This window comes from Aplidium turbinatum, chromosome 7, assembly GCF_918807975.1.
Source record: "Aplidium turbinatum chromosome 7, kaAplTurb1.1, whole genome shotgun sequence".
In the NCBI taxonomy this organism is placed as follows: Eukaryota; Metazoa; Chordata; class Ascidiacea; order Aplousobranchia; family Polyclinidae; genus Aplidium; species Aplidium turbinatum.
In genome coordinates this window covers 9,066,581-9,093,086 of record NC_137478.1, presented here as the reverse complement: position 1 = coordinate 9,093,086, position 26,506 = coordinate 9,066,581, and the positions used below count along the sequence as shown (strand labels likewise).

General features: G+C 38.0%; 1 protein-coding gene and 1 long non-coding RNA gene across 2 annotated transcripts in view; both read right to left on the bottom strand.

Moving 5' to 3' along the window:
* Positions 1 to 17,828, bottom strand: part of LOC145774687 (glutamate--cysteine ligase regulatory subunit-like) — a 31,027-nt gene extending 13,199 nt beyond the window's left edge. The window contains exons 1-2 of the mRNA XM_082585983.1: positions 17,567 to 17,828; positions 5,971 to 6,042 (exon numbers count right to left, since the gene is read on the bottom strand). Of these exons, the coding sequence (XP_082442109.1) occupies positions 5,971 to 6,042; positions 17,567 to 17,767 (273 nt within the window). The 5' untranslated portion in view covers positions 17,768 to 17,828. The remainder of the gene's footprint in view (positions 1 to 5,970; positions 6,043 to 17,566) is intronic.
* Positions 2,218 to 4,002, bottom strand: LOC145774690 (uncharacterized). The gene is made up of 3 exons (XR_014290037.1): positions 3,897 to 4,002; positions 3,475 to 3,598; positions 2,218 to 2,761 (listed from the first exon to the last, which is right to left on the bottom strand). It is a non-coding gene; the product is annotated as an uncharacterized LOC145774690 (long non-coding RNA).
* Positions 17,829 to 26,506: the final 8,678 nt, after the last annotated feature.

Genomic DNA, 26,506 nt, shown 5'->3' with positions numbered 1-26,506 from the left:
ATCTTCTATATTAGTCTAAGCGTAAAACGTATTGACCTGGAATAAATTGCGACCTTAACAAATTAGGTATTGTTGGAAAGCTTAACTTTTCTAGATTAAGATTTTTACTCTCCTCCAACCAGAGACCCTTGGCAAAAAAAGTTATGGCCGTTTGTTTAGCAGCACCTTGCGCCGCTAGTGCCGAAAGTGCAATTTTCCTTTTGCGCAAGTTTCTAGTCTAATTTTCAACTTTTTTCCCTACGTGTATAAGAAAGAGACAACTCACATTTGAAAAAATATTTTTTATTTTTAAATGACGTCACTCTGACATCATCAAATTAAAATTGCTTACTTATTACTCCGAGCCCATTGGTAATTGCAGATCCAAAACACTTCAGTTCAGTTGTTTTTATTTCTGACCATCATAGTATCAAAAACAATACACGTCAACATAGCAAAGGTCGAGAAAAAGGTAGAAGCGACAAAACGCAAACGTTAAAAAGTGCTTGTGACCGAAGTAACTTATTGAGTTGAAAAAAATTTGGCACGGTCGCAACACCTTCAGAAAAATTTAAGATATAAAGGGAAAAAAAAAAGAAAATGTTATAAAAAATAAGCAACATATATTTAGGCTATAGCTTTATTAGCCCACATAGCTTTAGCTGATATCTGGCTGATATCTGTCCCCGGCTGATATATTTAAGATTTGTATGGACAGTTGCTATGAAGATTGGTCATGGTGCGTTATCAAGAGTGCTGATGGTCGTGAGGGGAACATGTCTTGATGCGTTTAGCTCGTAGTAAAGAAGAGCAAGGCAGGCAAAGAAAACTCCACAAAGAAATCCTACCACGGGCACAGCCATTTCAAGCGCAACGCACCATGCCTTGCACGAATCACAAAATAGATATTAGATAGGCTGTAACTTGACATGAAAACAATGACAAAAACAAATAAAACAAACTAGCAAAAACAACATCATCATCCTGTGGAAATCCAATTATACCCAGAGAAGTTATGTCTTGAAGATATCAAGCGTGCTTTGTTATAAAGTTGCGTTGATAAAGCAATAATTTTACACCCCAGTCAGGCAGTCAGCTAAACTCGTCACCTCCACACCGATCCAACGTCGAATTAATGCAAAAATGACAGGCATCGATAGCTGGGATGTAGTAGTGGGATCTAAAAGATCGTTTTTACACAGAACGGAGCTTCATATAATGATTTAAGGGGGCATTTTGACCCCAGGTCCGGTTTAATGACAAAATGAAGCGCTACAAGTGGCGAGAGTATATTATGGGCATTATACAAAAAGTTCGAAATTTTTAAAACTTTACTTCAATAATTGTGCCTTCGAGGAAATGGTTGACAGTTGAGTGCCCAAGGCGTGGAAGTATTGTTCTTGTCGACGGTGAAAATTCGACTCACACTGTTAGTGGATATGCCATGTCTGAGGAGTACAGCTCAATTATCCAGTGGAATCTTTCGGGTAGCCCAAATTTTGGCAAAATACAAATACTCATCAAACAAGAAAAATTGGCAAATCGTGCGTGGGTCTGGGCAACCACCCTATGTATTAACGCAGCAGGCGCCTTCCTACCCGGAATGGCCCGATTCGGTGAGTCCGATTCGGTGAGAGCCTTTTTCGGTGAGAGCCCTATTCGGTGAGTTTTTTTTTTTAAATTATTGCGCGCCGTAGCCTAATTATCATTGCCGTTATAGGGTTAGGGGATAGGGGATAGGAGTTAGGGGATAGGGGTTAGGGGATAGGGGTTTGGGGGTTTTTGGGGTTAGGGGGTATGGGGGTTTTTGGTTTTTTGGGGTTGGGGGTTTGGGGTTTTTGGGGTTGGGGGTTTTGGGGTTGGGGGTTGGGGTTAGGGGGTTTGGGGGGTTTTTGAGGTTTTGGGTTTTTTTGGGGGTTTGCGGTTTTGGGGTTTTTGGGTTTGGGGTTTTTTGGGGGTTTGGGGTTTTTTGGGGGTTTGGGGTTTTTTGGGGGTTTGAGGTTTTTTGGGGGTTTGGGGTTTTTTGGGGGTTTGGGGTTTTTTGGGGGTTTGGGTTTTTGGGTTAGGGGTTAAGGGTTTTAATTAGGCTACGGTACCCGATAATTTTCAAAAAAAAATTCAAAAAAATCACCGAATAGGGCTCTCACCGAAAAAGGCTCTCACCGAATCGGACTCACCGAATCGGACTCACCGAATAGTAGCAGACCCCTTCCTACCATAAGAGAATAAAGATCGCCATGAACTATGTGGTACCGTACAATTGTTTTCATTTGATATTGTTTTATATTTTATCATCATGAGCAAACTTAAGAAAAAAATTTCATACGTTTCTAGGCTCATTTTTCAGGTTCAGTCCAGCCTTTGCAGTAACGTTCCTATATCACTTAACTGGTGTGAACTTCTATGCTCGGTCGCTCATAAAATCAAAAGGGCAAAACGTTCCATTTTTTTATGAAATCATTTATTGAAACATGATCAAACCGTCGCAATCCTCAGGGCAGTCTTCTTGTACATAACTGAGATTGCAACAAGTTTCCCCACGACACTCTCCACATGCTGTTACGCACTTTAAGCCATGTTTTCTGCAGCTGCAAGACATTGTACCACATTGATTTTTTGTTCCTTCTCTGCATTTGCATCGTACAACGTTCAATAGCCATTCTGGTGCCGGATCGAAATTGGTCTTTATTGGCATAACTGCTCCTGCTCCTGCTGTGTCAGCTTTCCATCCCCACTGTGCGAGATCCAAGATTTCGGAGTCAAGATGCTTCCATTGACATACCTGAAACAACAGTTTTATATCAACTTAGATAAATCAAGTCTTGCTGCATAAAATTTTTGATTTGTAGTAGCCCACACCACTTGTTTAAAATGCTAGTCATGTTATGACGCAAGTTGTCTTGCTATAAAAATTCAAAGAAAATGAAGGGGTGTACCAGCAAACATCTATAGGATTGGCCCATGATACTAGAGAAGGATCCACAGAGGATACAAACTGATATGAATGAATCAACAAGTGAATAAAAAAATAACAGCTAACCTCTCAAGTACATGTAGCTCCACACAAAGTGAAATTTCCATGCCTTTTAACTCTTTTTTATTTCTTTAAAAGTAATGTCTAAAAAGACATTATTGATCCAAAAAGAATGTCTAAAAAGACATTATGAAAAGTAACTACGGACAAAGGCCAGTGTTTCGATCTTCCGATCTCTTCAGCGTAGTAAAGTGAACGTGGAAAGTTGTCTTGAAGGTGTTGGTTGAGATGATGATTTGAAACAGGATTTAAAACATGATTTGAAACAATTTTATTCACTTGTTTTGTTATAACTTGCATCTTTTCCTTACAGCAGTTTAATACTGTAGGTTTTTCACTAAAGCTTGATAGACCAACAAAATATTTCATTATTATTGGTGAATCTCATTCTGACTGGTACTCAGCAACATTTTCATTTCTTATTTAATTAACTGTGCACCAATACAGTCCCAGTAACCAACCTTTTCAATAACAAATCTCTTCCAGCATCAGCTATTTGCTCACGTGTAGAATCTAATCTACCAAATACATCAGCAGATTGTTGAAAATCTTCTTTCTTCAGGTAATTGAACATCTTTAGCTTTCCTAAGCAATAAGACAGATGAAATAATTAATCATTGTCACCAAATAATGTGTGCACACACTCCGTACATTGGCATTACAAATAGAAGTATTACAATATTAGAATAATATTTAGTGCATTTGGTAATGACTGCCACCTGAATTCTTGCATATCTTTTAAAAGCTGATCAAAAAATGGTAAAAATGTACTTTCAGGCAAGCATGGTAAGCAGTTCAAGAATGAAGAGTGGGGAAAATCCAGAAAATACTGAAAGCAAGGTTAAAATGTACTGCTACCACAACTGATTAATTATATTGGTACCTTGTTGATATATTGCAGAAGTTGTATCACATCCACTCCAAGCATGAGCAAACAGCAAGTAATTTGAAACAACTTAGAAATTATTATTTCATAAAAACCTTTGTAAAGCTGTGAAGAAAGAAAACTAACCTCAGACCTGGGGAAAAAAATGGCCACACAGCACATTTGCTCTTTCAAACTTAATCTATATCTGAATATGTTATAGCATTTACAGGTGGTCTCAGAAGTAACAAGAACCATAGTTCATAGGCCTACTGGTAGGCTGGCTTCCTTATTTAACTGATAGATTGTGCAATTACCAGAATATGCATTATTGCATGGATATCACTAGAAGCTACCAGGTCTCAATAAACACCCTTCATTTGTCAGTTTGTGCACCAGTGCACTGGTAGCCTATAACAGTGGCCTACTACTACAATTGGTACAAATACTTCACACCTGCATGCAATGCCATTTAAAATCCAAGATGTTAAATGAAAGAGAACTCAACTAAAAGAACAACAGAAAACTCAAAAATTTACTGTAAGCTAGACGATTAGACATGCTGCATGTAAAGAACATTTAGACCTGTTTTCTTTAATTTTCATCATAGCCTGGCATACACTGTTATAGGGGGTCTGTTACTATTCGGTGAGTCCGATTCGGTGAGTTCCTAACCTCTAACCCTAACCCCAAACCCATAAAACGGCAATAATAATTAGGCTACGGTACCCAATAATTAAAAAAAAATTGAAAAAATCCCCCGTTAAGGGATCAGACTCACCGAATCGGACTCACCGAAACGGGCCATTCCGGTTATAGGCCTAGTGCACCTGTGTAGGCCTATCTCCTGCTGCCCGGTACCGTACCTAACGTTTTGACTTCTGTTGCAAACCAAATTAAATGAATAACCTGACATAAATTACCGATAATGATGTTCTTGCAAACAGTTCCCAAAACAAATTAAACTAGGCTATAGGCTTGCCTGGTACTCAGTTCTGTGATATTTAGGCTAGTACTGCAGCCAGTGCAGAGTGGTAGATCAAGAATCTTTGCTGTCCCAAACCTACTCAGTACTGCCTAGTTACTTACAAACCTAATGGCTAATAAGCTGGTCAGTGGTCACCTGAGCAACTTCGACAGCCAGAATTTTACACGGCTTGCTGACCGTTAGCCTAATCATTCTGCTACAATTTCAACCATGTTTCTGCTGAAAGCATAGCTAGATTAGCTGCACCACTAGCGGCGCAAGGTGCTGCTTAAAAAACGGCCATAACTTTTTTTGCCAGGGGTCCCTGGTTGGAGGAGAGTGATAATCGTAATCAAGAGGAATTAAGCTTTCCAACGATACCAAATTTGTTAAGGTCGCAATTTATTCCAGGCGGCCCTATATTTTCGCATTTTACGCTCAGACTATATGTGGAATTGGAAAGATCTCCTTTGAAGCACCAACAGTGATTTGCAGCATGTTAACGTACGAGCATATTTTCACCTAGTGAGGGTTTTATTGGAATCTCGTTCCCTGTTATTTACTGCATGGTTAGTAACCACAGTTGTTAGGAAGTAATGCAAGTACGAGCTAAGGAAGTGCATTTTCACAGACATTCGGTCTCCAAGAGATTAAAAGCTTTGAAGCAGCTCTTTAACCTGTCCTTCATAAGTACGGCTTCTATGCTTTCCAAGGAAGTTTGAAATTACAAAGAAAAAGCTTTCATATCTCAATAACGTAATGTGATGAGCAAAGACTAATACCAGATTCAACACCATCAAATTACTCTAAATCTATATAATACTGTATGTATACTCAAACACTCCATGCAATAAAAATTGTGGTGACCACTGTTATCAAAAATTGTGAAAATCAAATATATCATATATGTACCGTAAAGCAGACGACAAAAAACAAACAAATGTTACACAACAAAAAGCAATGCAACAGCCATTTGACTTTTTGTTTATTGTATTCTCATTTGAGTTCAGTGAATCTTCAAACTTTTAGGATATGTTCATCACTTAAGAGATTTGTAAAATGTAAATTGTATATAATGAATATTGCTGTTTCACTTAGACATATGAATATGAGCAACAAACTTACCGAAATCATTTGTGAATCGGGGACATTGTTTTCAACCCAAGACATGACAGCAGAATAAATTCCATCTATCAACTGCAAAAAATACAAACATACCGTATTTGAAAGGTGACTTGACTTTGCTTAGTTTAACTGAATGTTGTTCTTCAATATTTAATAGCTAATATAACTGCAGACAGGACGTCATTGTTTCAACCAAAAGGTCTCATCAGTGCAGTAAACATATTACAGTAGACTTGAATGCCTTATTACTACATATATAAGTAATTCAGCATGGTGATTTTTCCATTTGTGGTACGCAAGGAACCACATTTGGACACTTTCACCCACCTTGCCAAAGTGCTCAAACTGCCGAAGAGGTGAGCTATGGGCAATAGTTACAAGCAAACAAAATTGCTATGTAGGCCTACTCTTAAAAATCTTGATAGCTTTTTCACTCTTGGTGGGATCCACAGAAGCCCCTTATTCAAATAAATTCTCTTTTAGACATGTGCGGCTTTTTTTTTACTGGCATGCCAAATACAAAATGTTAAATTTGAATATGGGGCAACATCAATTTTTCAAAACTACATTGATGCCGAACCACTACCATTATTATGAAGGCAGTTGATTCTTGTGGTCAAAAAAAAGATTTAAAGCAGCCAATGTCACACATTTGAAAGAAAATTTAACTAAGTAAAAACTAAAAAAGTAATTAATATATTATTATACATTAGGCTGGCGCAAAATCTTGAAAAAATTTTTTTTTTCTTTTAAATCTTTCGTCAGTTTGGAATATTGTTCCTTTTGGTAAATGTATCTCCTACACCAAATTTCACAAAAAAATATTAACGTTTGACCCTGGTTCACTTGGTTTGAATTTTTTCAAAATATCGAATTTTTGCTTATCCCTGAAACTGCTCACCCGCTATCTTCTAATGCACTCTAGCATCTTAATGGACACAATAAGAGGCAGTAACACAAACTTGTAGCAAGCAAAATGGTTTAATTAGCAACTCCATGAACACTGACACATGTATGATATTACTCTCAAAATGTCGAATTCTACCACATTTCAGACATGATTTTCTTTGTGCACTCTTCACGTAATAAATATCTACTGCTTTCAGTTTCTTGAATCATTTGACGATGTTTATCGATTTTCACAGGCCAACAAAACTTTTTTTTATATAAAGACATGTGAGAGTCATTTTAAGGTATTTCGAGGCCCCTGATTCTAAAAATGCACCAAGTTTTCTCGAATTGGCTTTAGATTTTGAGTTGCAGCAAAATTATTTTTTTCGCAATTTTGAGCCCCTATAGATCTAACGTCGTGTCGTTTACTACATAGACAAAACTGGAAGTAATCCCAGGCACATATCTGAGTTGTGTAAACGCTATTTGGAACCAATCACGCTGATTTCAACCCAAACAAACAGCTATTTAACGTTTACTGGCCCAGTAACAATCAAAATATGATGTGAAGCAAGCCTGAGGATACAAGATGTAGAATATATATATAACTTGCGTTTTGCATTAATATATTTGTTGATTTCAACAGTCTCAGACTTACTAAGTAAGCTACTTAGTACAAACAAAATGCATACATTGTTTTGCTTAACAAACTAGACAAATAAACAAAACAAAGCTATCGATGAACAAACGCAACTCTTTATCAGGGTTGAGAAAAACCCGGGTTTTTTTGGGTTTTATTGGGTTTTTTTAAAAAAAGATGCAAAAAAAGATAGATTCATGCTTATTTCACCTCAAAACTACTTTTTACGAATGAAGTGGCTTTCACTCACAGTACATGCTTGCCATAACTCAATAAAATAATGCACTAGGGCTGTTGTTGCTTGAATGTTGCATCATCCATTAATTTCAAGATCAAGTTGGATGTTGCATCATCCACTGATTTCTACACAAAGTTGATGCTACCGTGGTAGAAATCACATTTGCTTTAGATTTGAAGGCAAGGAGCATTTATGCCATCATGTTCAAATATTTTTTATCATTTATATATATATATTATATAATCAAATGTAGTTATTACTATCTGAAGCCTTTACAAATTGTTTCACCTAACGGATCATCAGAAGGTCTTATTCAAATAGAAACTTTTTTATATATTATATATAGTAATGGATGAGCAATTGAGCGATTGTGTGGCCAATTAGGCAAATGCTCTGAAACAGCCATGCGTTAGAATCCAGAATCTGTAATTGGTAAATAGCCTCCTAAATTGCATTTCACATCATATATTATATACAGACTACAGTATCATAGAGTAGTACTTTCACCAGTTTAACTATAAGGCCTTCTTGCATAAATGAGTTTTAGTGTAGTATACACAAAGTGACATTACTTGATTTTTGTGTACTGTGCAATATCCACTGCGTTTTCAGTTTATTCTTGGAAATTACTTCACAATCACATCCTTAAGTCCTAATTTAAAGTTTGTTGTAAGTGCCTTGTAGTGTTTTTGTAAATTTTTTTAATTTTCCAATAAAAACTGGACAAATATGATGCTATGGGTTTTTTTATGGGTTTTTTTGGGTTTTTTTAAGTGGGTTTTATTAAAAAAAACCACCCGGGTTTTTTTGGGTCGGGTAAAATACCAACAACCCTGCTCTTTATTATGATTGGCCTACTGAGCAACACCCATCAAGGTTTGAAGGCCATTTATATAATTACAGAATACAAAGTTATCTTCTTCAGTAAAGTAGCTGCTTAGAATTTTATCCTTGCTGCGGAAGAACGTAATCTTGGCCTTGGAGTCAAGAATGTCATGTTTATCGAGATGAGGAGCCAAGATTGCAGCTACCACTTTTGATAACTAAATCTTTAACTACTACAGTAGGTGGTAGAAATGGTTTTGAGAAAAAAACTTGACCTTGCTCCAAAACATTACTGAAGGTATTGAGGTTACTCTCAGTCATGCCCGTTTTCCTATTGTTTCAAGCAAATCACCACTTGAAACTAGAGAGGGCAAACAAAAAACAGAAATAGCAACATCCATGCAATGACTGCCTTGCACACTCCATGTAAACATGATGTTCCGACTTCCTTCGAACATCCTCACCGTGCAGAAGTATCAATTTTCATGATGATTCCACGGCTCTCTTTATGCCATGGCACTCTGAACTTCTTAGCCTTGAGCCGGGTTTGAACGCAATGTTTGCATACTTTAGGAGGAACCCAGGACTTATCTTGATCACCCAGCTTCATGTCAAAGTAATAATAATAATGCTTGTTTTCATATAGCGCTGTATCTATCGCAGAATGTGTTGGTCCTCTGCGTTGCCTCATGCAGCAAAATATATCTGGGTTGTTTGTACAGCATCCTACTTGTCAAAGGCATATTTTATTAGCCTATAGACCAGAAAAAAATTCTTGCAGCAAAGACTTGGCCTTAGCAAAGGCTTGGAATAAAACTTCGTTTGTACAAGTATCCATTTCAGTAGGCCTACCTTTTCAATATAAAGCTGCATTCATAAACACATGACTTTCGGGATATTTTTCTTGTGATGTAGGCCTACTGATTCACACCTGTTTTCATTGAGTATTTATGTCTCTCTTGCGTTAAACACAGTTCATTTCAAACCTTTGCTTGCGTTTTGAACTTTCGTGCAATATGAACCAATTGAACTAGACAAGTGCAATTATGACATCATAATGGTAAACAGGGCTAAAAATAAGTAATTTGATAATTAATTGAAAGCTTTTGAGAAACGATTTCAAAAATATTTTCATTGTCGAATATCTTGAAAACTAGAGCCAATTCGAAAAAACTAAGTGCAGTTTCGGAATCAGGGGCCCTGAAATACTCTAAAATGACTCTCATCTTTTGTGCCAAAATTTTTTTGTTGGTCTATGTTATAGATTCACTGACCGCGAAAAGGCTGTAAAATCAACTAAAATGACACTAAAAGCATGCACTATTAGTGACTCTCAAACTTGGAGTAGGGTGAAGATGTTCCACGTGGAAGTTAACAGGGGAAGTGACGTCAAAGTCACGTGGTCAAATTTTGAGAAATCCTTTCTTCAGATACTGCTAAACCACTTCGAAATTTACTAATTTTTCAGAATAATTCAGAATTTCTCCTTGGGTGAACCAGGGTCAAAGGTCAAAACCCAACAAAAATTTTTGGTTTACAAATATCAGTGAGCAAAATGGAACATTATTCCAAATTGACAAAAATTTTAAAGAACATCAAGGAAAATGAGCCACCCTATTATACATACTACAACAACCAGAAAAAAGATTTACCACCAAAATAATGTCGAAAACAACACCATCTACAAAGCTGCACTTTTTTGATGAAATTGGTTGAAAAAAAAAAATGCTTCCATAATGAATTCATTGTTTATTTACTACCGTATATATATCATATATGATACAGATAATAAATAAATGAAATTCAGACCCCAAAAGGTCAATTATTTATGATTTTGCTGATACTAAAAACTTTAGCACTCGAGGAGAAATATCACATTGAGATTATGTAATGTTCAGAAAATAAATGGCATTTAGTTCATTTGCGCTATGCTTTATATGAATTTTTGACATTGTCATTTTTTATGGTGCTATTACCGCAGCTCTTTCTAAAATGAAAAACATAAAGTTTGGCCTATGGTCGCACTCGGGTTGGACATAGTTGGTGCGCCAATACTGGGTTAATGTGATGCAGTGGCCTATTGTGTCAATATGATGATGGTATTGTGACAAAAATAGATTTCAAGTTTAAGATTTAGTTTATTTGTTGATCACGGTGTGAATTTTCTTGTTTTAAATGAAGCAACTTTTGCATTAAAACCTAATTAAACCTTTGCAAACTGTGATCCAGCCAGGCTTGTGAAAAATATTTTGTGTTAAATATTCAAGATTTCTAAATAAAAAAAATGTCTGCACAGTACAAGAGGTAAAATGCGTTCAATGGAAAATAGGCTTTGCGAGTTGTCTTTGTATGTTTAGGACCACTATCAATGCACCCGAGACAACATTTACGATGAAATGCTTTATGGCAATGTTTGATGCCTTTTGAAAATAGCAGGTTAATGCAGCCAATTAATGAGAAATTAAATTTGACTATGTTTCACAGGTTACTGGAAAGCAATTGCTGTGATTAGTCAAAAATAACATCATAATTTTGAGATGATACCGGTACCGTACCTGATTAGGATCAGGTTTCAATCGCAAAAACACTTAGAATTTGCAAAAAATTAGCTGGCAGGGTAAATTTTTAGCAAAAAACATTTTACTGACTATGTTTAATTTATTTCATATTTTATAGTGACCTATGGCTCAAAGGCCGCTATCACATCAGGAGCTGGAGTTGAAAAAAGAACAATTGTAGTCTGGCTGACTACAAGGTAAAAGTGGTTGCTTCAGGAAGAAGTTATGCACCTTTCACAGTACCGTACTGTAACTATGATAATTGGTAATTTTTAATGCCAGTTAAAATAGAAATTTGAACAACTGGTCATATGGTTTTCTCAGTTCCGCGCAGAATGTTATAATATCTACTTCAATAAAAATGAACTGGCATTAAAGGCAGTAATACTGTAGCACAACTAAAATATGACAAGTCACAATATTTTTTTCACTACAAAGTTTGTAACTTGTTTTATTGTTAAAAAGTATCATAAGCTGTTGTTACGGCCAATCTCTGTACAAATCAAACGTCATATAAAACCGTTCAAGTCTACTGAATATTACGTCATGGAAATTCCTAAAGCATGTGCCAAAATTGCACCATCGTTCATAAGACCTGTTTGGACTTGTTTGGGCCTGTTTAAACAGGAAATATTACATCAGCTTGAACACCTGTTGGAATGACTTCATAATTGTCTTTCATTTATTGCGTCACAGTTACTTTCTACGTGAATTTGAGATATTGATATCTATTCTGGTCATTCGTAAAATGATTGTTTGAAAGTTGGCCGCACATTTAACTGTTGGCTTAGTGCTTGCTAGCTGGACAAAGGTTCCGTCTTTTATCCAAGTAATTTGTATTGTAGTGACAGTTTTTAGGTGTACGGCGTTGCACCAGTCATTTCGATAGCCTCGGGCTAATTTTACTGGAATACACTTTTGAATAGACGTTTCGAAAGTGTGTTTATTTTTGGGTCATTGCATGCAGACGAACGGATTTGGGAATCTTACGTTACAATTTTCCCACGAAGAGATTATGGTTTACCGCTGTGACCATAAAAAATAAAAGACGAGTTCTTGTTAGCTGGTGGGCCAAGAAATTAAAGCAAAAAAATAAAAGACGATTCTCTGGCTAGTGTTTGTACGGAAGCACAGGCAGCATAAAAAAATAAAAGACGAGTTCTTGTTAGCTGGTGGGCCAAGAAATTAAAGCAAAAAAATAAAAGACGATTCTCTGGCTAGTGTTTGTACGGAAGCACAGGCAGCATAAAAAAATAAAAGACGAAGTTGTTGGTTGGTAGGCTACAAAAGCAAAGAAATAATAAAAGAAGATCTTGTTGGTTGGTAGTCTAAAGAAGCAAAGAAAATTAAAGACATTTCTTCTCGGTAGGCAACTGAAGAACTTTAAGCTAAAAAGTAAAGACATTTCTTCTCAGTTTGGTACAGAAGAAAAAATAACTTTGACATTCATTGGCAAGAAAGAAGATTAAAGGCAATCCATCTGTGCTTGAAGATTCAAGTGGAAGAATCCAAGCAAGTTTTGTGGACGTTTGGACTTCACATACTCGTACAGCTACGGTATCGTGCATTTAAATTCTTTTTTGTATTTTTACGGTCTTGGCAGTTAAGTTTTTTATAACTACTGTAATTTGTGTGTTTGTGTAACTTAATTTTTTAATTGTTAAATTTAGCCCTAACATTTAATATGTCTACACTCGGTGGTGACAAGGACTCGACCGCCGTAGACTCGACTGAGTTTAAGCCTGATGATGTTCTTTGCGGTCGGGCAGGCCATTCTGGGGAGGGACCCATTAACGATGAGGCTAAGTCAGTTCGAGAGGCCCGGCATCTTAGACGGGATATTTTGACTCAAATTGGGGAACTTTCTGTAGCCCTAGGTTCTTTGAGTGATAAGCAGGAACTGTTAATTTTTCGATCTAACTTATCTACTTTAGAAGAGGAATTAAGGCATTTCCATGCTCTTTTGAGTAAAATTGTTAACTCTGCAATCTTGGCAGAACTTCGTGATAGGGTAGATCCCGAATTTAACTCGTTAAAAAATAACTTCGAACAAAAAGAAAGTGAGTTCTCAGATAGGTTGGATGCTGACATACATCCTGAGGATAGCGCCTCAAATGTAAGCACTAGGATGTCTGAGAGCTCGTCACGGATAGTTGCACAAATTAACCTACAGTTAAGACGAGAGGAGCTCCAGATCCAAGCTGAGGCCGAAGCAAGAGCTGCTGAGGCCATCGCAAGAGCAGAGGCCATACGAGCTGAGGCCGCACGAGCAGAGGCTGCCGCGAGAGCTGAGGCCGACGCGAGAGCTGCTGAGGCCGCACGAGCAGAGGCTGCCGCAAGAGTTGAGGCCGAAGCCGAAGCTAGAGCTGCTGAGTTCGCACTCAAAGACGCTCAGTTGAGGGCCGAACAACGTAAAGAGGCAGTTTTAGCTGAATATCGTTCTGAGTTGGGCTCCCGGCGTAGCTCTAGGAAGGGCTCTTCTAGGCATTCCAGAAGTGAACATCAATCGCAGTTTAATTTACCTAACCTTTTCCAGACGCCTGTTCAATCTGTAAGTGGACCAGTGCGATCCACACGTTTTCCAGCTGTTTCAGGAGGTCTCGGGGCCGCGGCTAAGGGTCTTCCGAAGGACCTAGTGCCAAGGCCTGCGAATTTTAGCCGAACTCTTCCCCCAGAGCGTACAGGTCACGGGGCCGCCATTAGCAGTAATGCTTTGCCCCCTTCAAAGTTTTCTGCGCCGCTAGTTGTTGATCGCCCAGCTACACGTAATTTGGGTGGTTGTGAGAGGCGTATCGTGTCTCCTGATTTTAACGTGTTTGAGGATCGTGATCGGGCTGTGCATGGGACTGAGCCCACTCAGCCCCTTAAGGGATATAGCTTGTCTTCTCCCGCTAAATCGAGTTCTCAACAGCAGGATTGCTTTTTTGAATACCAAAATAGTAGGACGTTCTTCGATAAGGCGGCCTTGATTGGTTACGATGGTAATAATATGCCATTTATTTTCTTTAAAAATCGTGTTATGGCCTTGATGGCAGCTTCGCCCTTTAAGGGAACTCGTTTGACTTTGTTACAAGCAGCTTGTGTTAGAACAGCTGCGCAAACGATTGCTAATTTGGTTTCCGACACTCCTGGCTTGTCAGAGGAAGACAGAATAGAAATGTCGTTAGCTCGCTTGTCCCAGCGTTTTGGAGTTCGTGGAGGTCTTTTTGCCGAACCAGAAATTAGAAAGTATCGCTATGGTAGCAAATTGAATTCGACCTCTTCCAGTGATCTGAAAGAGTTTAAAGATGAATTGTCGCAGTGTCTGCTTTACGCGCAAGCTTATGGTCAGCGTGACAAATTGGAAGGACGTTTTGTTTTGGATTTGGCTAAGCGACTCCCGTTTGACGCTAAGCAGCGTTATCTTGACTTTTTAGGTGATCAGTATGGTGGCACTGATGAGCCTACTTTTCAGAGTTTGTTTGAATTTGTAGTACGGGAGGAAACGCGTAAGTCGACTGATTTTAGCATTATGCTAATGGGCGATTCTGGTGAGTCGCAGCAATTTAAAAAGTTTGGCAAAGGAAAATTGCCTTCATGTCCGGTTAGGCAGACGTCGGTAAAACCCCATGATAATGTGATTTCAGGGAGTTCGCAGTACTCGACTGCTGTTGGCGCACCGCGCGGCCAGACGTAGTGACATACCGGCATGTTTTTGTTGTTCATCACGTGGTCAAGTGGAATATCATTTTTTGTCTAATTGTAAAGAATTTTTGCGCTTGACACCTAAAGATCGGAGAGATGTCATTGTGAAAGCTGGCAAATGCTTGAATTGTTTGCGCCAGCATATGGTTAGAGACTGTAATCATGCAAATAACTGTCGTAAGTGTGGACCTACCAACGATAGGAAACACTATTTTCTTCTGCATGATTTTTATGTGACGTCACGTGATTCTCTGGATTCGGTCGGTAAAGATGATGCTGGTGCTAGAGTTCCTGTGCGTAATGTTAAGATTGGAAATGTTAAAGCAGCCTTTAACCGCGTTACTGCTGCTCGTGTTTTGAATCCAATGACGGGCAAATCGAAGTTGGTGTATTGTCAGCATGATCCTGGTTCGCAGTTGACCTTTGTTTCGAGTGACTTGGTGTGCGAACTTGGTCTTAAACCGTATGATAAAGCGTCGTTTAAAATGGATACTCTGGCTGGTCAGAAACCTACTTGTGCTGACCTTGTTAAACTCAACATCCAGTCGTTAGAGACTGATGAACTGTTTTGTGATATAACCTCGGTGGTTAACCCAGCTTGGGCTGACGATGTTAAAACTTTACCCCATAAACAAGATTTAAGTGGTTTCCGTCATTTTCATGACGTGAATATGTTTCATTTGAATGATTGTAGTACTGCAGATGTACTGATTGGCAACGACAACGCTTATTTGATGTGTGCAAAAGAAGAGCGTGTTGGTGACAATCGTAGTGAACCGCATGCTTTGCTCACTCCTCTCGGTTGGTTGGCTTGTGGTGGTAAGTCACCCTTAGTTGAAAGCGTTGCTAAAGTGTGCAGAGTGCAGACGTCTTCAGAGTCGGATGTCATCTCTGGCTTTCAGCGTAAAATTGAGTCTCGCGATATGGAAATAGCAGACCTGAATAAAGTCATTCAGGATTTAACTTTGCAAAATGAAACCTGTGAATTGTCTCGCAATGATAATTTGGCTAGAGAACTTGTCGAACCGAATATTGAGTTGAAAGGTGGTCGATTTGAGATACCTGTACCGTTGAAGGAAGATATTGATTTACCTAACAATTTTGTGTTGGCGTCAGATAGAGCTGCTGCTTTAAGGAAGAAGGCTTTAAAACAATCTGAATTTCGAGGAACTTGTGTAAATGATGTAATGTCTTCTTGTCCTGAATTGTCTGACTTGTTAAACCCTCTGGCAGATGTCTTGGCTAGATTTCGGCTTGAAAGATTTGGTTTCATGGCTGATGTGACCAAATACTTTTTTCACATTTTGGACTCTTCAATTCGTAAGCCCAATTTTATTGAACTGCTTACGTACACAGGCAGTGCCGTTCGGATCGTGAACGAACGCCCTTTGGTACCTTTGAGTGACGACCCTAGGGATTTTACTGTCATCACCCCTGCCTCACTTTTGACCCCATACTTAGACCCATACTGTGCTGTTGGGCAACCACATGATCGTGACCAATTAAGAAGGGATTATCGGTTCAATTTGTCACTTTCTCAGCAGTTTTGGAATAAATGGATCGATTTTTACTTGCCAGGTCTTCAGGGCCGGAAAAAATGGCTAAAAATGGCCGAGAATTTGGAGCCTGGTCAACTTGTAGTGGTAGGTTCTCTCCAAGACATTGGTAAACGTGGGAAGTATCAACTTGGGAGGGTGCATGAGGTAGTTCCACAAATTAGGAAAGGGAAGCCTGTGGTTCGTAGAGCCAAAGTTGCCGTCTGCAACTATGATGAAAGTACGGGGAAAGTGAAAGTAGACTACGTGTTGAGGGATATTTCGTGCCTCGCCCCCGTAAAGAACACCTAAGTGTTAGGGTTTGAGCCTGGTTTTGTCTGCGGTGGCCGATACTTGTCTGAGCCCAGAACAGTCGGTTATTATCGCAATAATTTATTGTATATAGCGTCATTTTAGCGTGTACCTATGGTACCAATTTCATGTATCGTCGCGTATTCTTATTGCTGTTCATTCTTTGCATGCCCTTTGTATTTGCGTATTAACTTAACGTGAGTGACTCAAACAATTTGTGTATCATGTGTTTTATTCATTGGCTCACGATTGTCCTTCAATTCTTTTTTAGTTATGCCATGTTAGACTGTCATAACTAGGGGCCGCTATGTTACGGCCAATCTCTGTACAAATCAAACGTCATATAAAACCGTTCAAGTCTACTGAATATTACGTCATGGAAATTCCTAAAGCATGTGCCAAAATTGCACCATCGTTCATAAGACCTGTTTGGACTTGTTTGGGCCTGTTTAAACAGGAAATATTACATCAGCTTGAACACCTGTTGGAATGACTTCATAATTGTCTTTCATTTATTGCGTCACAGTTACTTTCTACGTGAATTTGAGATATTGATATCTATTCTGGTCATTCGTAAAATGATTGTTTGAAAGTTGGCCGCACATTTAACTGTTGGCTTAGTGCTTGCTAGCTGGACAAAGGTTCCGTCTTTTATCCAAGTAATTTGTATTGTAGTGACAGTTTTTAGGTGTACGGCGTTGCACCAGTCATTTCGATAGCCTCGGGCTAATTTTACTGGAATACACTTTTGAATAGACGTTTCGAAAGTGTGTTTATTTTTGGGTCATTGCATGCAGACGAACGGATTTGGGAATCTTACGTTACAATTTTCCCACGAAGAGATTATGGTTTACCGCTGTGACCAGCTGTATGAAAGCAAGAGAAAGCTTTGAAAACTGGTTATCTTTTTTACCTCATCTGAAGATGTTGTACTTGGATAAAACTTTTGCTTTTTCATCATATTCCAGTTTATGATATTTCCAGTGTGGATGTCAACACTGTTAGTATTTCCAAGAATAGTTCTTGCAACCTCATATTTATCTGCATTGGATGACATTGTGGCACCAGGATAAAACAAACAACACGCTAAGGTGTACAAATTTACTTTAGACATGAATTATTATCCCCTAGACATGAACTACTGTATGCAAGAGACATAGCTTGCAAAAAGCAAATACAGCTAAATATAAAAAAGTTTGTCAAGAAATTTCGGTAACATAAACAACTTGATTAGCCTAATTCATTAATTTAGCCCACAAAACTTCACAACAAAAACAAGTCTAACATTGCCTTCTGGGAGGTCTCACTTGCTAGCTGTTTTGCCTGCTGCCAAAGACATATATTCTTACTCCTATTCCCATATGAAGACAGGTATTTGATACCATATGCTCTCTTGCCCATTCAGGCATTGAACAAACCCAGTCATTAGTGTCCAATTAACTCCTTTGCTTTGTCCCTAGCATAAAACAAACGCCATAGACTCTGAGCAGGGTTGCCAGATTTTAAATTAAAAAAAAAGCCAAGCCTTTATAAAAAAAAAACTAAAAAAGGCTAATAAAACTGTAAAAAAAAGCCAAACATTAAACTAAAGAAGGCCAAAAACTAGCCAAACAAGTCACTTGTAAAAACCAAGTTTGATAGGTAATATATACTCACGCTGCGTTCTAACAGTTTGTAATTCATTAAACATTATTCCCCAGATTCCGCTAACCGCAGTTTCCGCTTACCCTTACTTTAACCAAAGAGTAATCTCTAACCCTAACTCTCGCTGATTGCAGTTTCCGCAAACATTTTTCCGCAGTTTACGCTAAGGGCGCTAACCACAGTTTCCGCTAACCCTAACCCTCAAGTTTGTTTCAAATTGTTTAGGGAAACTATGATCAGCGACTTCGGCTTTGTGCTATTAAACTGCGATCAGCAACTTGGCTTTTTTTAATTTTTTTTCTCGATCTTTTCAGGGTAGGAACTGACTGTACAAATGGTTCAAGGTACGAACTAGGTTGCATCCGTTTATGTCAGCCTGTACTACATTTTTCTTACATTTACTACTTTTTAGCTGCAAGCGTATCAAATAATAAAGAATTTTGACCTTGTACTAGAAGTTTACGTTTATGCTTCGTTGTCATTTCATGGTTATTAAAATTACTTTTCTTTGGAACAATGGTTGCTTGGCATAACTTGCAAAAAGGTAAGCAGTGGCCGAGTGGTTAGCGCGTTGGGCTCGCAGTCGAGAGCCTGCATGTTCGACTCCAGCCACCCGCACTTGCTGTTGTTTCTCTGGGCAAGAAACTTTACGATAATTGCCTCTACCCAGTGATCGATTTCGAGTAATGGGTAGTACCAAATTTAAGTCATAAGTAGAGTAGACAACCGGAAACAGACATTGCCGTCGGCTGCAGCGTGGGTCAGGTGTACGTCGGAAGGCGTACACCGATGCATAGCGCTCAAGTCCGCTTTCCCGCAATGCAGGATAAAGATAAACCAAACAAACCAAACAAACAAACAAAAGCATCACATGTGAGTTCATCTTTTTTAAGCTAAGAAAACTCCTTTTCCCATTCATGTAGATATTTCCTGCTGCTATCATACATCGCCTGCCACTTTCGTTTTGACATTATCAACAGCTACAATACTTTTGAACAGATAATAATTAATACGGTACTTTAAATAATAACCTATCAAAATAGTCACTTTCTAAAAATTAACAAGCATCGCCAAAAGAGCAAGACTTCATCCTTGCACACGCTGTCAGTCTGCCCTGGCCCTGCAGTCTCTGAGCAGTGCACATGCGCATTAACAAACAGCAATTCCACAATCCACAGTGAAAGAATAAAGGACAATATGAAAAAAAAGGCAAAATAAAGCCAGAAAGCCAAACCCAAATTTTGTGGCCAAACGACTTCAAAAAAGGCCAAATTTGTGAAAATTGGCCGTAAAAAAGCCAATCTGGCAAGCCTGACTCTGAGGTGCTCTTTCACAAGAGGTAGACTCTTTAACATAGGACGGATTTCCGTGCGAATCAGCTGATTTCAGTCATGTGACTCAGCAAGTGATATTCCGATCTTCTCCGATCTTTTCGATCCGATCTTCTCCAAACAAATTTGATACAAAGAAAATTAAGTGAATATATCGCCACAGCAGCGTGGCCTAATGAGTTAGGGTTAGGGCAAGGGAATAGTCATTTCGATTGCGTGGGTTCGATTCCCACCCTCTGCTAATGTTCTTTTTTCTTCTGCAACTGAACTGAGTGCAAGAAGGATCTTAAAGACTGTAATCAATTGAGTTTATAAGGTTACAATCACAATGGCGTGAGTCACATGACTGCAAGTAGCTGATTCACGAGGAAACCTGTCCTACGTTAAAGTGCCTACCTTCACAAGACGCCCTATCGGTCAACCGGACTAAATGACGACGTCACATACATTGGAATGGACTATTATAAAAAAGGAAGTGCGGGGTGGAAATGCACTAAAACACACCGGAAGGAAATTGTCTCTCATTTGTTGTTCAATTTCAACAAATTTGCTATCGTTGGAAAGCACAAGCACAGATTTAACCAACTAAGTTAATACCAAGTCCCAAAATACTACTAGCGCTATCTGGTGGCCACCTAAACTTGACCAAATGCAAACCATCACCAAAACTTCATTTTAAATGATAAACAATCTAAAATTAGATTGAACTGAAAGACGATCGATTTGCCATTGAAATGCATTGGGCAAAAACTTCGTTGGGGGGCTGTCTTCGAACAACGATTGCTCGCATATTAAATAAGATATAAAAATGAAAGTTAGTACTTCAATACACAGTAAAATGTTTTTTCAATTGGATTTAATTTAGATTGTTTATCATTTAAAATGAAGTTTTGGTGATGGTTTGCATTTGGTAAGTTTAAGTGGCCACTAGATGGAGCTAGTGGTATTTTGCGACTTGGTATTAACTTAGTTGGTTAGATCTATGCTTGTGCTTTTCAACGATGGCAAATCTGTTGAAATTGAGCAAGAAATGAATAAATGGGAGACAATTAATTATCGTGATCACACAGAGCTTGAACTGAAAGACGATCGATTCGCCATTGAAATGCATTGCGCAAAAGCTTAGTTGGGGGGCTGTCTTCGAACAACGATTGCTCGCATATTAAATAAGATATAAAAATGAAAGTTAGTACTTCAATACACAGTAAAATGCTCTTTCAATTGGATTTGATTTAGATTGTTTATCATTGCAATTAAACTATTGATAGTGGTTTAAATTTGGTTAAGTTTAGGTGGCCACTAGATAGAGCTAGTGGTATTTTGGGACTTGGTATCAACTTAGTTGGTTAGATCTATGCTTGTGCTTTTTAACGATAAAAATCTGTTGAAATTGAGCGAGATATGAATAAATGGGAGACAATTAATTATCGTAATCACACAGAGCTTGAACTGAAAGACGATCGATTCGCCATTGAAATGCATTGCGCAAAAGCTTCGTTGGGGGGCTGTCTTCGAACAACGATTGCTCATATATTAAATAAGATATAAAAATGAAAGTTAGCACTTCAATAAACAGTAACATGTTCTTTTAATTGGATTTCATTCGGGGATTTCATTTAGATTGTTTATCATTTAAAATTAAGTTTTGGTGATGGTTTGAATTTGGTCAAGTTTAGGTGGCCACTAGATGAAGCTAGTAGTATTTTGGGACTTGGTATTAACTTAGTTGGTTAAATCTATGCTTGTGCTTTTCAACGATAGCAAATCTGTTAAAATTGAGCAAGAAATGAATACATGAGAGACAATTAGTCATTGTGATCACGCAGGGCTTGAACTGAATGACGATCGATTCGCCATTGAATTGCATTAGGCAAAAGCTTCGTTGGGGGGCTGTCTTCGAACAACGATTGCTCATATATTAAATAAGATATAAAAATGAAAGTTAGTACTATTAACTTAGTTGATTAGATCTATGCTTGTGCTTTTTAACGATAGTAAATCTGCTAAAATTGAGCAAGAAATGAATAAATGGGAGACAATTAATTATCGTGATCACACAGGGCGTGAACTTAAAGACGATCGATTCGCCATTGAAATGCATTGTGCAAAAGCTTCGTTGAGAGGCTGTTTTCGAACAACGATTGCTCGCATATTAAATAAGATATAACAATGAAAGTTAGTACTTCAATACACACTAAAATGTTCTTTTAATTGGATTTGATTTAGATTGTTTATCATCGCAATTAAACTTTTGATAGTGGTTTGAATTTGGTCAAGTTTAAGTGGCAACTAGATGGAGCTAGTAGTATTTTGCGACTTGGTATTAACTTAGTTGGTTAGATCTATGTTTGTGCTTTTCAACGATAGCAAATCTGTTGAAATTGAGCAAGAAATGAATAAATGGGAGACAATTAACTATCGTGATCACGCAGGGCGTAAACGGAAAGACGATCGATTCGCCATTGAATTGCATTGGGCAAAAGCTTAGTTGGGGGGCTGTCTTCGAACAACGATTGCTTGCATATTAAATAAGATATAAAAATGAAAGTTAGTACTTCAATACACAGTAACATGTTCTTTTAATTGGATTTGATTTAGATTGTTTATCATTTAAAATGAAGTTTTGGTGATGGTTTGCATTTGGTCAAGTTTAGGTGGCCACCAGATAGGGCTAGTGGTATTTTGGGACTTGATATTAACTTAGTTGGTTAGATCTATGCTTGTGCTTTCCAACGATAGCTAATTTGTTGAAATTGAACAACAAATGAATAAATGGGAGACAATTTTCTTCAGTTTTAGTGCATTTCCACCCCGCACTTCCTTTTTCATAATAGTCCATTCCAATGTATTTGACGTTGGTGACGTCATCATTTTGTCCTGTTGACTAGGGTTGCCAGATTGGGCGCTTTTACGCCCAATTGGGCTACTTTTGATTTCTCCAGGCGCCAAAAATTCGCGTTGGGCGCGCTTTTTTGGATGGCGCCCAATTGGGCTACTTTTTTTAAAAGTATTATATAACTTTTTATGTAAAAATTGTGTCATGTTTGAGATTTTTTCCCAATTCGTAGTTATTTCATTGAGGAGGAGCATTTTTGGAGGCCTCGGTCAGGCAGGATTACCAATTTGATAGGATATACAGATGCCAATTTTCAAAAATGTGCATGTTTAGGCTTTAATATCTGGCAATCCTGGCGACTTGAGTGATCCAGTTTTCATGAAAATGCAGTGAGTGGACATCAGTTTCAGTTCAGATTTGTTTTTATTTCTGACCATCGCACGAAAAACAATGTATGTCAAACATAGCAGGGGTCTAGAAAAAGGTAGAAGCGACAAAACACGGACGCTATAAGGTACATGATGCCAAAGCAGGACAATCAGTTATGGCATGGTCGCAACACCTTATTAAAGTTTTTACAAAATGTACAGTAGAAAGATGAGAAAAAAAAGGCTAGTGAAGGCATTTTTTGTGTTTAGGTACCGGTGCCTGTTTGTAGTTATTTTAACAAACAGTTGATTGATTGATTGAATCTTTATCCTCCGACTGGGAAAGCTTCTTGAATAGCTTAATCCTGGCAGTTTCGCATACTTGTAGAGGCTTTAAATTACTGACGCAGGCCCGGTCACCGAGATTGACAGAGTGAAGTTGTCGATTGTTGAAGTGTTGTCGCCGGGTAATTATCCCATCCATTAGATGCCACTGAATGGAGAACAGTCCTGAAAATAAGTTGCTCAAGCGCACACCTCGAGAGTCGAATCAGTGCCGCTTGATCTTGAAGCTTCTTCGTTCTTGAAGTCACGCGCTATGCGCTAACCAAGTATCAACTGAGCTATCGGGTGAATGCATGGTTGCCAATCTGTTTAAAAGATGTGAAGAACTGGAAAAAGACTTAAAATTTGGGACTGATGATCAAGCGCTCCGGAATAATTTTGTATATTAGCCTATCTCTTTGCTTGGGCTCCATTTTGGGCTCTATTTTAGAACCCCCCAAAAAATTGGGCTACTTTTGGGCTACTTTTTGCATAAGCTTGGGCTCTTTTTTATATTAACCTCTGGCAACCCTACTGTTGACTGGTAGGGCCTTTAGGGCGTCTTGTGAAAGAGCACCTTCGCACTGAGCAAGATAGCTCCAAATCTTGACATAGTTGTTAAAACAATACAAAGTCAAGACTCACATTAATTAAATTTGACATTTTATTGTTCTGTTTAATCGTGTTATATATGAGTGTGGCTCGTTTTTTCATGCTTACAAAACGTTGTGCAAAACATAGTTTTGGAAACAGGGAAACAGCCAAAATCTTCGCTATTAATTTAACCTTTATATTTGAGTGGCCAAAAATAAAGGTTGAGAAGCACTGGTTTAGTGGTTTACCTCGTTTGTTGCCTGTTTTGATTTTGTTTCTTGCATTGTTCAAATGTAGCCTATTGCATACTATATAATAGCCTATTATAATGCATATTATATTATAATAAAGTATTATTATATTTTTTATAGCCTAATTGGTACGGTAAATCTACAGTCTAGTTGACTGATACAGGTTAACTTAATCAGTAAAAAGAATAGACAGTACCATACCGTATTATACTACACTAAATTGGCAAATTCAAGTTCTTTCAGTTTAAATATAAAAAACTTACTTCACAGTGTAGATTCTAACGATCTGTTTTAGCCTGATGCTGCGAGTACATTGTGGCAATATCGAATTACACTAGCTTTCGGAACACAGTTCCCTAGTCATGTGCTATGACGAGCACATGACTAGAGAACTGTGTTCCGAAAGCATGTGCTATGACGAGCACATGACTAGGGAACTGTGTTCTGAAAGCTAGTGTAATTCGATATTGCCACAACGTGCTCGCAGCATCAGGCTAAAGCAGATTGTTAGAATCTACAGTGTGAAGTAAGCAGGCCTCGAAATATCCGGCGGTCATGGCGGACATGACCTCCGGAATGACCTCGAATGTGTGCCGAAGCCGACTCATTGGTCGGTCATAAATGACCGCCACAAAATTCTTGACAAAAATAGAGCTAATGCAGCAAAAATATATTTTAGATTTGAATTGTTACAATATTGTTTGTTTATTGCAAACAAATACGGAGCTGAAGCAATAATAGTACAAGCAATTGCTTTAAAGATCACATTGGAGAGGCGTGGTTAACAAGCTGATGGTAAAAGTAGCCATTTTTACATCATTTCAACGCCTTGCAGTGTTGCCTTGAAATAAAGTTGTCTGAACTTTTCGGCAGGATATGTATTCTAATTTTACAATGAGGATTATTGCGTTACATTGATCGTTTGTTAAAAAGAAACGTCACAGAGAAGCAAGTCTCAACTGGGTTCCGCACATGCTTAGGCGAATGTGGCGACCTTATTCATGCTGATACTGATAGAAATAGGGCATCATCCTTGAGGGCTAACACTATTGAGTCACTAATGTGCATTTGTCTGGACGGTCCTGAGCTGGAGATTTACGATCCCGCGCCGGCAGTAATTGCTGGGTCTGCTACTATTCGGTGAGTCCGATTCGGTGAGTTTCTATCCTCTAACCCCTAACCCTAAAACGGCAATGATAATTAGGCTACAGTACCCGATAATTTAAAAACAAAATTGAAAAAATCCCCCGTTAAGGGATCGAACTCACCGAATCAGACTCACCGAATCGGACTCACCGAAACGAGCCATTCCGGTAATCGCTTGGCACAACGATTCTATAACGCGAGAACCATGGAATAAGTGATCGTAGTTGCTTTTGTAATGAGAAAATTTGGATTGTTGTTTTCAATTGTGTTTATTGCGTCATTACACGACTGTCATTAACGCACTGATTTATTTGCAAGCAATCTGCTCCAGTATACTTCAGGGTTGGTTAATTAAGCCATCAACCATTGCAGAGTTATTCTGTTGTAGAAAATCTTTTTCTACAAACACGACCACACAATACTGTAGTGTGATTTTGTGAAAAATCTACATGCAAAAAATATGTCCGGTTGAGATATTATATGTCCGCTGAAAGGGCCAGTTCGGTAGGACATGCTTGACCACCGGAAAAAAGTACAAATTTTGAGGCCTGGAAGTAAGCAACGATTATGCTGCTAAAAGCGAAGCTCAATCAATTGCATAAAAAACCTAAATTTGCCTATTTTAGTATGATAGCCTTGATAGGCCTATGCGATACCTTTTTTGATCATTTTATCACACAATGCATCCTTTTTGTGAAATCAAAAGAAAATGTTACCGAAGCTGTATTTTTCTAAGTTCTGTGAAATCAAAAGAAGATGTTACCAAAGCTGTATTTTTCCTAAGTTCTATGAAATCAACAGAAGATGTTAATGAAATGTTTAGTGACAAAGCTGTATATTGGTAATTTAAGGATGCCTTGATTATTTCAGAAGAATATTTCAGAGAGACAAAAGTACAAATTTTGTTTTAACATTTAAATTTTAGACAGATTGTTGGTGTAAAGGAATTGATTGTTTTTTATTTTCGTTCTTTTTTTTTTTAAAAAAACATGTTTCTTCAAAAAATGAACACAAAAAAACGACTTGCATGTCAATGCACATGCAACGAAAGCAAGCATTCAAAAATAATACATTATTGATCAAGATGCATGAAGATATACAGAATGATATAAGTGTTAACAACTCAAATACGAATATATAAACATTGTTTAACTTAAACTGGATTAATCAATGTTAGCTCTCTCACTCGCCTGTTTTTCATGCTTTATTACCACCTAAAATTGAGATGCAACTCATATTTAGGCTACATAGTACAATGATATGTATAATGAAGAAGAACAATGATATAATTGAATTTTGTCTCGACAATTATGTCAAACATTAATAATTGCACCGAACAATATGAGAAGATGTTTGTTT